This window comes from Lampetra fluviatilis, chromosome 17 (assembly GCF_964198595.1).
Source record: "Lampetra fluviatilis chromosome 17, kcLamFluv1.1, whole genome shotgun sequence".
NCBI lineage: Eukaryota > Metazoa > Chordata > Hyperoartia > Petromyzontiformes > Petromyzontidae > Lampetra > Lampetra fluviatilis.
The window spans coordinates 928107-942017 of record NC_136291.1 but is presented as its reverse complement, the minus strand read 5'-3'; the positions used below and the strand labels follow the sequence as shown (position 1 = coordinate 942017).

The 13911-nt window shown below is 51.6% G+C and overlaps 1 protein-coding gene across 2 annotated transcripts; it reads right to left on the bottom strand.

Annotated features, from left to right (window-relative positions):
- Window positions 1–1450: 1450 nt before the first annotated feature.
- LOC144936715 (uncharacterized) lies at window positions 1451–13381 on the bottom strand. 2 transcript variants are annotated; one of them, XM_078863850.1, is made up of 11 exons: window positions 13128–13381; window positions 12018–12194; window positions 10924–11122; window positions 8386–8567; window positions 7572–7730; window positions 5900–5999; window positions 5464–5621; window positions 5163–5264; window positions 4170–4256; window positions 2725–2840; window positions 1451–2503 (listed from the first exon to the last, which is right to left on the bottom strand). In XM_078863850.1, exons 2-11 carry the CDS (start codon window positions 12066–12068, stop codon window positions 2443–2445), a joined length of 1215 nt encoding a protein of 404 aa, XP_078719976.1. In that variant the 5' UTR covers window positions 12069–12194; window positions 13128–13381; the 3' UTR covers window positions 1451–2442. The 2 variants fall into 2 exon arrangements, with proteins under 2 accessions (XP_078719976.1, XP_078719975.1); XM_078863849.1 differs by having other exon boundaries at window positions 13135–13381.
- Between the last annotated feature and the right edge of the window lie 530 nt (window positions 13382–13911).

The following is a 13911-nucleotide window of genomic DNA, read 5'->3' as shown; positions in this document are numbered from 1 at the left end:
GTCAGGGGGTGGCATGACGTCACGGCACACATCGAGGACGGCGTGACGTTCACCCACACAATTTTCACTCGCGCGTGACGTCATCCGGTTAAAAGGATGTGCGCAAGAAGACATCGAAAAATGTCGAAGAATGACGCCATACCACATGGCCAACACATGTCGTGTGTGACGTCACGACCAGAGACTTCAGTATTTTGGGTTTCAATGTTTATTGGGGCGTTATAGGGATTGGGCTGTGAGCAAGTGATTATAATCAGCCATTGTCTATCACTGCTGAATGAATGACTCCAATCCACCTCTCAAATCTGTCATCTAACATCTTTCATGACATCTTGGGGGCCGTCCATAAATGACGTCACGCACCTAGGGGGGCGGGGGGGTCAGACATTTGTGTGTGACGAGGGGGGGTTTGAGAAATGTGACGTCACATCAAAATGCGCAACTTTAAATAAATATAGACAACACGTTTTATTTAATTAAATAGACTTTTTAATAAATGTTTTCTCCTACAACATCAGAGTGCAGCGCCACATTAAACACGCACTAAAATGACAATAGTTTAAAGCGATTTAAAGCATGTTTGGGGCCGTCCATAAATGACGTCACGCGATTTTTGACCCTCCCCCTTCATCACACGGCGTCACAAAAAGTCAGACCCCCCCACCTCAAATATGACGTCACAAAGCTCTGCCCCCCCCCCCAAATAAAACATGCTTCAAATCGCTTTAAACTATTGTCATTGTAGTGCGTGTTTAATTAAGTAGTACGTGTTGTCTATATTTATTTCAAGTTGCGCATTTTGATGTGACGTCACATTTCTCAACCCCTCCCCCTCGTCACACATCGTCACAAATGTCTGACCCCCACCCCCCAGGTGCGTGACGTCATTTATGGACGGCCTCTTTTATTTTTGGGGGGGGGGCAGAGCTTTGTGACGTCATATTTGAGGGGGGGGGGGTCTGACTTTCTGTGATGCTGTGTGACGAAGGGGGGGGGGGTCAAAAATCTCCAAAATCGCGTGACGTCATTTATGGACGGCCCCTTGGGTCTTATCTCCAACATCTCTCTTCTTCCCTCTTCTGAAATCTCCCACGTGGTCAAATGAAACGTATAACTGTAGACATCGTATCTTGCACATCCCTTCTCACGCTTCAATATTCTTCAGTCTCATCTCACACATCTCTCTGTCTCTGTCTCTCCTACATCTCGCCACGCCATCCCACTCACTTCGACCCTGCATGTAAAATTCCACTGGCCATGGGTAATACATGCACTCACGCAATGTTGAGAACAATCAAGACAACAAGAACCAGACGGCGTGCACACAGTTTGCTGTTAATCAGTGGCTGAGCTAGATAAATAAACCATGTCCATGTATGTCTCGCTCTTAACTGAATTTTAAATGCAGCAATCTCAGGCCAGAGTTACAAAGTTTAATAAACACCGTGAATTCCATCAACCAAGCCGACATTTTGAGAATATACGCATATATAGCATTAATACGACAAATACTTAGGATTTCGAGTAGGGTACAATATCGGAGTGGTTGTATTGCTTTTACTTAGGATTGGCAACTTAAAGGGACAGCAGCATACATCCACACACACCGCGCCTGAGTTCACAGTAGCAGTGGGTACCAGGCAGACGCTTGAATAGACCTCGGTCCAATGTTGATCAGCATTCCAGTTTGGTGGAGTAGTAGCTCTCGCTAAGGCTGCTATCTGCAGAGGGCCCGACATTAATAATAACTTTTAAAACGTTGAATGTACCTACTCTTGTAAATATCACTAAAAATACCAGTTTTCTGGGTCTCAAGAAGGGGGTGGCGTCACATTGCACCCTCATTGGATCCGCCCCCGCCTACGCCTGCCACAAGCGAGTGGCACAAATGCTGCAATGGCACAAATGCTGTAATGGCACAAATGCTGTAATGGCACACATTCTGTAATGGCACACATTCTGTAATGGCACACATTCTGTAATGGCACACAAGATCATTTACTAGGGACATGACAATTCATCCTCCAGTGATTAAATTAATTATCACGATTCGGAGTCACAGTTCGCTTCAAGAATATATATTTTTGGGGTCTAGTTTTGACTATTTAGCTCGCTCGGTTCTGCTTCGTATAACATTCGCGAAAAAGTCCAATGATGTACTGTAATTGGTCTTGGACAAACATCCCAATGCAGGAAGAGTCTGCAGACTTCAGTCTGGCGTTCCTGGGTAAATAAGTAACTAAATGTTTTCATGATTCGTATCCAAGATTCACTGCAAATATCATGAGCATAAGAATGGATTTTACCCGATGAATCACGGTGCAGTTACCTTCCTATTACTATGGCTTCACACATACGGACTTTCCCTCCCATGAAAGAGGTACACTTGAGGTTCTTTAGTTGCTGATGAGGATGCTCAGGAGCGGAGAGCTTAGCTTTTCCTCAAAAAGGTAGCTCCTCATCTCGGGGGATGTCCAGCTCCGCTTCCTCGTCGGGCGCCGGTCTGTCGGGTGACAAAACGACGTCACAGAAAATCGGGGCCAAAGTGTTCGCCGTGGCGAGGAAATCAACAACGGTCACCGGGCACCACCACTCCCCCCAATTAAAATATGAATCAGTTACAATCAATTTCCATGCCCTCCACCCCCCGCCACCCGAGCCTGCAGGAATGGTGCTGCCCATTACTGCCCATGGCATTGCGGTGAAGGGCAGGCGACATCTCACTCGCGAGTGGACGGCAGGAGCCAGGGGGATGCGTGGAGCTGCTTCCTGGCCTGAGCCGCGAGTTGGCGAACCTCCCGCTGCAGGGCAGGGATGAGCAGGCGCAGGGCGGCGACCTCCTGCGGCGGGCAAGAGGGGTCATGGCGGGTGGGAGCAGTGGGGATGCATATGGGCACCGTTCACAAAAATGACGGAAAGGCTTCCATGAGAGGGAGATCTAGAAAGCCCTTGTATACGACACTTGGCATATTATTCAACACTGGCCGGACATCTTGGAAGAGGTGGGAGTACGCGGTCTTCACATCACCACATATGACCTGCGGATGTACCCATTTATACTGCCGGGTGGACGGCGGTGGGGGGGGCAGAATACAATAAACTTGCCCATTGTTTCAACTGCCACGCTGCGAAAATCGAATTGAAGCGGCGACCTCTGGATTTCAAGTTCAGTGTGCAAACCGTTACATCACAGCCACACTAATAGGACCCAAATCTAGCAGAGTTGGATATCAAGCAGAGTTAGATATCGGTCCTATATAAATCTGGCAGTTTGCCAGCATTGGCACAAGCAAGACTGACCTTGCAGATGGGACATTGAATGTCAAAACCAGACCAAAGTTTGCTTTTGTTGAACCAATCCCGCTAGTTATGCACCCTCAGAAGACCATGCGGCTGATGGGATATGTGAAAACACTTTTGTTTATCTTGGAGGAAAAGTTTTGTGAAGGAGGAATATTGTCCGATTTGGTATTTTGTTACTAATAAAGTACTGTAACGTTAATGTGAGCAAACACCGTTTAATTGTTAATTCCAACCCATAGTAAATCCACCCACGACGTGTCGGTCATGGAGGTTGCTTGACCATACTTCCCCACGCTGGTCAGTGCGGATTGGAGAAGAGGTGTGGGCACCCAGGACCGGTTCAGATGTCACTCACCACTGGTGTTGGCTGTGGCTGGGAACCAAATTCAGGACACTGGGTCCGTAACACAGGGCACGAATAACCACTATGCCACTGCTCCACCCCTAACGCGGCAATAATAAGATACTGATAGCTACGTTCATCATTACGTCAGCTCATTAGCGATGATTGGGCAACATCACCTTGACATCACTCTTCCTGCGTATTTTTATTTGTCAACACAGTGACTTAAAAAAATGACATTTGCTATTCATGAAGCTGCAAACTTATGTCGAACAGCATGAGACTCACAACCAAAGTAGCATACATGTAAAGGCTATTTGTTCCTAGGGCTGGGTTGCATCTCACTGCACGACTTTTAAAGTTCCAGTGGGCAGCAACCTCTGTGTAGACTTGAACTCCTGTTTGCAAGGAAAAAAATGAGACCCTCCCCTGTCGAATTTCCCCCCTCTTCAGAGTCCAATCCATGGGTCCCAGTGCCGTTTCACCGCCTGCACACTCTATCGGTATGCCCGTGGTCTCTTACCTTCCCCTGGATCTCAATTTCCTTCCTTAAGCCCGTATTCTGGAAGCTCTTCGTCCGCAGATCATGGGGGAACTCCTCCAGGTGCTCCTGAAAGTGGGCAGACATTACGTAAAATCAACTGGCAGGGTGGGTGTTTAATCGACTGTATAAACGCTACCTAACAGCTGATGACAAAGCTGCAAGATTCGCCAAATCTGCTGCTGATCTATCCTGTTCTTTACAAACTCACCCTGGGGTCAACTTGCATCACCAAACAGCCATTGTGGTCGCAGCTTCCACCGCACAACTTCTTAACAACATCTCAGTGGTGGGCAGCGGAGCCGTCCCCATGGTACGGCAATTTGGGGGCGACCGCCCCAGGCCCCTCGCTTTGGGGGGCCCCAAGCTTCGACGTCACGGTGTCAGATTTAATACTTCCATTTTAGTTTCGAGGTGTCGGGGGGCCCACGTGGTGGGATTTGCTCCTAGCCCAACACCCCCCTTCTGGAAGTCCCTGGTGGGCAGCATGGACCTCGTCAACAGTAAGGAAACTTTTGTATCGATGACCCCAGCCATGATGAGGACTGTTTGTTGGTAGCTGCTATGTGAATTTTGATAATTTTTTTTAGACTGCGCTCAGTAGCCATGATAAAAAAAAAATCAACAGAATTCTGACCCGCAGCCTTGCCATTGGTGGGCTCAACTGAACTGCATTTGCACTGGACAAGTGAGACACAGGGACATGATGACTCAGAGATAGAGGAACACTGGGATACAGAGAAGTGGGAACAAGGAACCGAGTATGGGCTGTACTGAATGGTTTTGACACCGGACAAGGGCACCCTGCAGTCAACGAGGTCAGATGGGGCAACTGAGAAAGCCCAGAGTGTAAATGCAAACAGGTGCACGCTGCCTAGTCTGCCTATATGGACGAGCCGCCCCAGAACAGTGGAGAGGTCAACTTTCGTGCCGAGAGGTCTCCTCGATGGCAGGGTGCACACTCCTCCCCCCGACCTGTGCGACGCGGAGCAGCAGGGCCTCCTGGGCGAGGGCGTCCTGAGCCGCGGTGCGCTCCAGCTGCTCCTCGTCCTGCCGGCGCTCCTCTGCCTCCTCCACCTGCGGGCACATCCACCGCCCTCTCAGCGCCGGCAGCTGCACGCAACCTCAACATTCACGTTGGACATGGAGGTAGTTTGACCCCGCTGGTGCAGATACAGGAGAGCCTCACCGAGTCTCAGAACTCTCTTATCGGGAGAGTCCAGCGACATTTGGATGTTTGGCCAATTCTGCCGAGTGGTGTTTTGCGCGCCCCAACCTCCTGCTGCCGCTGAAGCGCTTGGAGCTGGCGCTGCAGCTGGGCCTGCCGCGCCGCCTGCAGGGGCCGCTCCCTGCCGTGGTACGCCCGCAGCGAGCGCAGGCTGGCTCGCGCTTCCTCCAGCTGCACCCCCGCCCGCTGCACCCGCCGCTCCAGCTCTGCACTCGCGCCGGGCCGAGCGGACGGGAGAAACTCTTGGGGGCTTGTTGAACGGCGCGATGTGGGTAGAGTGTGCGAGTAGCTCCCCTGCATTGCGAGCATTTGGACTTGACCATCAAGGTAAAAGGCAGAGTCGCAACCCTGCAATTGTTCTCTCTCGACACGACTGGTGGAATGGCCACCTCCCGAGGGAGCTCTAGAGAGCCCCACTCTTGGGTTTTTTGGACTCCTCTTACAGATATTGCAGGGAGACCGCAGCATTTGTGGCCGAACTTACCGGCTACGTCCTGTCGCATTGCGTCCTCCACGCGCTGCTCGTTAGCGATGGCCTCCGACATCTGCCGCCCGTGAAGATCCTCGAGGAGGACTTGCGCATTCTGCAGGAAGGAAGCGGTCAGCCGAGGTCAAAGTGGTACTTCCCGCAAGAATGCAAGGATGGCCTCAACATGAGAATTCCCTCGTCGCGTGCAAGCAGAAAGTAGGAGAGCGCTTCATGGAGGGGAGATACCGAAATGTTGAATTTGGAAAAGGACAAGCGATGAGGCCTCGGGGTACATTCTCAGAGGTGCACGCCCGATGCAGGAAGTTCTGGAAGAAAGGATGCTGGTGATGACGCGGTTTGGTATCATATGATAATAATTAATTGTTAACTTGTAATGCACGCCACGGTATCCACTCACACGCTATCCAATATCGACAAAACAGGTCGTGTCCGCATCTTCGCTGTACAATACTGCCCTCTCCTGGCAAGCGATGCTATGACACTTCGACGGCGGATCATGTCCATGGAACGCGTTACGATGCGATGTGTGATGATGCAGTGTGCGATGATAATCATACCTACTATAATCACCCAGGTATGTCCTTAATGCTCGTGACGTCATTCCACATCGACCAGCCCTCCTCATTCATATTCATGAGCAGGTGACGTCCTCCAAATGGACACCCCCCACCCCCCCCCCCATTATTATTAGCTACTATAATGAGCCAAGAATGTCTGTGTGCAACGCTCGTGACGTCACTCCATGTCGACCAGCCCCCCTCATTAATAATAATGAACAGGTGACGTCCTCCAAATGGACACCCCCCCCCCATTCATAATAATTATCGGGTGACGTCACTTCACATGGGGGGCCGAGGCGCCTCCTCCCCCCTCCTCGGCGTCAACTTACAACCCTCACTGCCAACGCAGAACCCTCACGTCACGCGATCTCCGTCACGCTGTTGAGACATCAAAGTAAAAAGGACGTCGTGATGAACAAGGGATTATAATCTTAAAATGGAATAGGTCTGTGTCACCGCGCCCTTACAAATTGCACACACATTGATGCAATGGATATCACGTCGCGGTCTGCATTTCACTTGCAAGTTTCAGATTCACTGCAATACACCCGTTCTTGGACGGACAAAAGGCGAGTTATCCATAAAAGACAAACGGATGTAGATTTGGGATTCACCTCTAGAAGGGTTAGAGATGGTAGGTCGAGGGGCAAACATTAATTAAACGATAAGTGATTACTTGAAGGGATGGATGCCATACATTAAAACAATGTAACTATTTATATTTGACCAGGTAAGACCTACTGAGCTAAAAAGCTGTTTTCAGACGCAACCTGGTCACTAATGATAGCCCAATGAAGTGCCTTATCACGTGGGAATGTTATCAGCCAAATACTCTAAAAGCACGTCGATTATAATTGTGGAGGGAAAAACCAGAGGACCCGGAGAAAAATCCACGCGATCATGGGGAGAACATGCATACTCCAAATGAACAGGTCTTAGGGTCGGGATCGAACCCACGAACCTGGAAACCAGACGAGGTAGTTAAGATCTCACCACCACCGTGGCAACCCTGCTCGATGGCTCCCTCCTTACAGGATGGAGGGAGCCATGGAGCAGCCACGGGGGGGGGGGGGGGGGGAAGCTGACAAGCGCGAGCCTGGCGGCACCTGGTGTCTCTGGAGCTGGGCCAGCGTGGCGTTCACGTCTCGGAAGGCCGCCTCCTCCGCCTCTCGGGTTTCCTGTGCCAGGCGCTCGTTCGCCGCCTCCAGGGCCTTGATGCGTTGGCGGCGCTCTGCGACGGCGGCCTGCCGGGTCTCCGCCAGATACTGGCCCGCAGCGCACACACAGCGGTGTGACGTCACGAGCGGGTCACGGGGCATGCGGGCTCTTGTTGATTTCTAAGTCTTTTGGAACATTTTTAAATATTGAAAAGTTTTCCCCATTGTGCTACCAGTGTCACGTGACCAGATACATTTTCTATTTGGACCTCTCGAAAATACGACACAAAAGAGCATATCACGGATCTACCTCTGACATGCCCTCAAGTGACCTCTTCCCAACACGGTAAGGGGCAGCATTTTCTTCCCACCTGCATTGCTGCAGAGAAAAATGTTCATCGGATGACAGTCAAACCGATATTTGTAACTCTAAAGAGATAATATTTTGCCACTTTAAGTGCAGAAACAAACTGGTGACCAGACTGAGACCATCACAGTTTCATCAGAGGTGGCTGCTTGGTTTCAAATCCAGGATCTCAGCGGTGCCAACTCAGCTGTCTAACCTCTAAGCCACATGGCCACCACTTTTCAGGATGGTCGACATGGGCCCTAGTGCAAGGCATTCAATGGAACCCCCCCTGTTCATTTACATTTCCCCCCTCTCCAACGTCTGGGCCCCTCCAGCCCATTGGCCCCAGTGCAGTTGCACGGCCTTGCACACACGGTGGCTATGGTGCGAAAAAACGTCAACATACATACATACCTCCAGCACCTTGACGTCGGCCATCTTCTTGCACAGGGCCTGGATGTCGGGGGGCGGTGGTGGTGGTGGCGGCGGACGCTCCACCCACGGGTGGCGGCACAGCAGGGAACACGAGGCGCCCAGCACCTGGGCCTGGCTGGGCCACGCAGGACCCAGGAATGGGCCTTGAGGTCCATGTTCCGCTGCCCAACGTGAATAGTTGTGAGAAAAAAATCAATTAAAGTGGAGTGGATTAAATAACAAATAAACGAATATGAAGGTGAGGCGGCCAGGTAGCCAGGAGGCTCAGAGGTCAAAGCATTGAGCTGGCACCTCTGAATCCTGGATTCAAATCCTGGCAGCCGTCTCTCATCACAGACATCAACGTGAATGCTACAGCCGGCAGTGGTGGCGCAAGCCTGTAGTCCAGCGCTGTGGAGGCGAGGGTTGGTGGCAGGGGCGGCCCGAGACTAACTGTCAGCAACTGGCGCCCGAGACGAACCGTGTCAATCGGCACCCCCAGCCCCAAACCCCAAGGGCAGATCTAGGCTGAGGTTTTTGGTAAATTGGGAAACATTTTGCCCATGATTTCCGTTTAATGTTTTTTAAGCGTATTTTTTTTTAAGAGGCATAATTATTTGATTTGTCCATCCGTCTGTCCAACCAATGTTTCTGAGGTCAGATAAAATAGAGACACGACATTTTTAGAAAAGATTTGTACACGAAGCTGGACGATATTTCAGTCCGATTCACGGGGTTTATTTTTTAAGTAAATAAAATATTTTACACTGATACATTCTCAGAAATGTTGAGAAATTAATTAGAATTCATATTCCCTCTGTATGTGCACAGGAATTTGAATAATGACATCTTCTTTATTTTAATTGTATCTACTTCTTTTTTCCTTGAATTTGGCGCCCTACTTAACTTGGTGCCCTAGGCGACTGCCTCGTCCGCCGATATGGACGAGCCGCTCCTGATTGGTGGATCGGACAAATTACAAAACGTTGCGAGACTCCCTTCCCGTAGGCATCGAGGAGGTGCAACACCCTGGCTCGCCGGCAGAATGCAGGACAGCAAAGTGTGGTCTGATATCAGGTGTCCCTGGCATATAGGAAAGTGTTAACTCCTCGCATGCATGAGTTTTCTCCGGGTCCTCCGACTTCCTTACACATGGGTAGTGACGTAAATGGTGTCACTAGGGTGTTCGCGTCAGCTGCTGCTACAGGAGTGCAACTGTGCGTCTGGAGCCTCTCTCCAGCACCAGAGTAAACACGACGTGTCAGCCAGCCCTCGGGGGCATCGTCCTGGCGATGGCCTGAGAGAGAGAGAGGGCAAGGGAGGACGTGGTCGCCTGAGTGGAGCATGTGATGCTCGGTCGGGATCCTTCGGGAAAGGTCTAGAAAGGGGGCGTGTCCGAAGGCGGAGCGAGGCCACGCCCAGGAGCATCAAGGGGCGGTCCCGGGCGTGTTCTGGGCTCGTCTGTGGACTCAAGCCTGGGTCCCGCGTCTCGTCGTCTCCGGGTCTTCGTCTCGAGTTAACGCGCTACTCACATCGTTAGCCACATCACCTGCTATAGAAGCTGAGTTACGTTCAGTGTTAACCGCTAGGAAAGTTGATAAATAAAAGTGTTGAGGTTCCAATGGTATTGCCTTCCAGTCCAGAGTGTGTGCCTCCGTGTTGAACACTACACATGTATAAGCACTCATTAATCCACTGAAAGCAACTGAATATGTAAAGAACTACTTCGCAGTGGCGGCTTGTGACATTTACACGAGGTGGGGCGCTTGTGAGTGACCTCTGAAAATATGGTGTTCTAATTAGGAAAAATTTCGTAATGTTATTGGTATGAATTTATAAACAATACGAAACAGAACAACAAAGCACTCAAATCCTGTCCCTATGAACCTCAAGTCCACACTGCACGACCCCTTTGACACTGCCAAAAGCCTCGAGCGTGGACCTGCTACATTTGCACGGTGCCACCTCGCGTCGTGACGTCGGCTCATCGCAGCCACGGGCGCCTTTTTAACCGCCCTGAATGGGTCTCAAACAGCGTGGCTACAATGCGCAGCTCATCGCAAGGAATGAAGGCATATCTCTCACTCGGACTCCTTTACAGCCACAAACAAAACAATTAAGAGAATAATATTTTTCATTAGAAAATAATTTCTCATTTCCAGTTGCTTGGTGGGGCGGTGCCCCCACGTCCCTGGTGGACGAGCCGCGCCTGCTGCTTAGCACGAGTTGGCACCGCCTCACAGCTCGGCAGCATTCCAGCTTGTCTGGGATTCTTCTCCGCATGTGAGATGCAATTTGCATGAACGACGCGATATAAGATTACTTATTAGAGTATGTATTTTTTTATTGATGCCACCACAACCTTAATGCTACAAGGTAGGTTGTGTAAAAAAAACATGTAAACAATTCAAGAGAAAATGTAATAAACAAACCAATACAAAAGTAAAAACTGCACAAAATCATACTGGTTTATGGCTCATCCACGATACATTTCCAAGCCAATGGTGAATCTCTCACGCGCCGTGGGTGACTGCTGACCTGGCCGAGGAGTTGAGCTCAGCTCCCGCGAGCTCCCTGCCAGGCAACCCAGGGGGTAGTCGGGCGCCCTGCTGGGGTCCCTCTCCCTGCTCCGGCGAGCCCTCCGCATGCCGAGACAGGGCAGGGTGCGCAGGCCACGCTGGGGGGCCCCTCCACGACCACAGCCGCAGGGAGACCTCCTCTCCCACCTGCTGTAGTCCTGCAGTCACCCACCAGCACCACGTGCCCAGCTTGAGTAAACCCGACAGGGCCTCGCACCTCCAACACACCAACTCCGCTCACCCTCGCAGTGGCATTTGGCTGGCCATCGAACAAAGATGGTCACCGCATTGCGCGCTTTTGGATGTGCTTCTGCGGCCATCTGGAACACTCTTTCCGATATTAGGAAGCCACTGGATCTGTGCATTTTTAAATCAAGATTTAAAACTCATTTCCTTGAAACTGCTTTTTGTGTTTAGTCCTTCCCCCACACCTCTGATCAGCATGGCTGGCTACGTATGTTTTGTGCAAAATAAGTTCAACACACAAATATGCACAACACTTTGCGCAGCCACCATTTCCGTATCCCGAATGTTGCCAAGACCCCTCATGCTGGCCTCGACGATTGCCACTCTCTCTTTTCAGGCCTCCTTTAAACCCTCATCACCAAACTCCAGATAATCCACGGAGGGCCGAATAGCACCATCAAATAATTCTGGCAGACCACACGTCAGCACACATCTTGGTGTAATCCAATAAGATGTATAGCTCGTCTTTACCACGCTAAATATGAAACGCTGTTTGCCAGATTAAAAATAGTTCCCTTTGATACCCCATTAGCACGGCCAAGATGCCTGCATTGACGGATATAAATTGTTTTATGGGCAGTGGCCACATGCACTTGTACATATCGGTTGAAACTTCATTTATTTCAAACTGCTTTTTGTGCTTAGTTTGTCGTTCTTCCCCGATTATCACGGTTGGCAATGCACGGTGCGAAAGAAGTTCAACAACGCACGGACATTAGAGGCCTTCCGTGGCCACGGGCCGAGTGAAATGAAGCCGTGGGTCATGTCCCACCCACAGGCCACTGGCTCCAACAACCCTCGACTCACGGTGCTGCCGAGGTCCTGGCACCGCCGCCGCACGTGGCCTTCGTCCAGCATGGCCGGCGACGAGAGAGCGACGAGAGAGCGGCGGCGGCGGCGAGGTTCAGCGGCGAGGTTCAGCGACGACGGACTTGCGACTCGGCGAGGAGGGCAGTGGGCAGGTGATCATCGCCCTGGCTGTACCTGCACGGCGATGAGATTGAATGCCCGTTCCAGGGGGCGATGCGAGTCCACACTCGTGGTGCTGGTACACGAGGTCCACACGTTGTTAAAGAAGCTCCACTCACGGCAGTACAAGAAGTATCAATGAACAACAATAAAAGATAAAATACACACTCGCGTAATAAGACTTGGCTCACAGGGCAGGCCACTGGGCACTCACCACAGAGGACAGCTGAGCAGGAAACACAACTCTCCCAACACTCACCACTGGTACAATACTCCTCACCACTGGTACACAACTCACATCACTGGCGGTACAGGGCACGCCTGGAACAGCACGCACTCACCACTGTCACCTCACCACACTCACCACTGTCACCTCACCACACTCACCACACTCACCTCACTACACTCACCACACTCACCTCACCACACTCACCACTGTAACCTCACCACTCCCACTGTCACCTCACCACACTCACCACACTCACCTCACCACACTCACCACACTCACCTCACTCACCACTGTCACCTCACCACACTCACCACACTCACCTCACCACACTCACCACACTCACCTCACTCACTCACCACTGTCACCTCACCACACTCACCACACTCACCTCACCACACTCACCACTGTCACCTCACCACTCACCACTGTCACCTCACCACACTCACCACACTCACCTCACCACACTCACCACACTCACCTCACCACACTCACCACTGTCACCTCACCACACTCACCACACTCACCTCACCACTCACCACACTCACCACTGTCCCCTCACTCACTCACCTCACCACACTCACCACTTTCACCTCACCACACTCACCACTGTCACCTCACCACACTCACCACTGTCACCTCACCACTTTCACCTCACCACACTCACCACACTCACCACTGTCACCTCACCACACTCACCACTGTCACCTCACCACACTCACCACTCACCGTGGTGGTTGCCATGGCGCCCGCTTCGCCCTCCACGCCGCCGCCGCCGGGCGCCATGAAACCGCGAGAAGAAACTTCCCCCCTGGGGGGGAGCGATCTCCCGCCTCGCCTCGCGGGCACAAACTCCACACAAACTCCACACAGCTCCTCACAACTCTCGCCTCGCCGTGCTTCCCCGCAGTAACGAGGTAACGAAGGGGGTTGAGTGACCGAGAGCCACCGCCCCTCCAAGGCGAACGCCGCGGGAAGCGAGGGACAACTTCCACCGTTGGCCACGTGGGGGCGCCATGGCGCTGCTGCTGCTGCCGCTGCCGTGTGCCATGGGTGGAAAAACACCTGATTTTTCCAGCGGCAGGCATCGGGTGTTTTCTTTAATACAATTAAACCCGATTTCGGGGAATTAAAACCTGCTTTAATGAATACGAAACTCCGATAGGCTTAGGCTGCTTCCTCGTCGGTGCTGCTATCATCGTACTCGGGGGGGGGGGGGGGGCGTCGGGCACGGGGTAGTCGTAGAATGCGGCGGGCAGGTTGGTCTTGATGAACACGAGGAGCTTCTCCACAATCGTGGGCGCCAGTGAGTTCCTTCGCTTGGAATGGATGAAGCCCATCGTTGAGAAGTGCGGTTCTGCAATTAGAACCAATTAAACCGGATTTCTCCCAATCTCAGATGATCGGGTTTAACATAAAAAGACAATTAAACCCGATTGTAAAACACCCGACTGTGCCACCCTTGGCGCGTGGGGCAGTGGTGCACAACCACGAACAGCAACTTGA

Bases quoted from the DNA above. Each gene is read 5' to 3' on its own strand.
- LOC144936715 (XM_078863850.1), bottom strand. From the start codon at position 12,068: ATGCTGGACGAAGGCCACGTGCGGCGGCGGTGCCAGGACCTCGGCAGC. The intron at 5,265-5,463 runs GTTGGGGCGCGC...ATGTGCCCGCAG, and splicing joins CGCTTCAGCGGCAGCAGGAG to GTGGAGGAGGCAGAGGAGCG. The intron at 4,257-5,162 runs GTCGGGGGGAGG...GCCCACTTTCAG, and splicing joins TGCTGCTCCGCGTCGCACAG to GAGCACCTGGAGGAGTTCCC.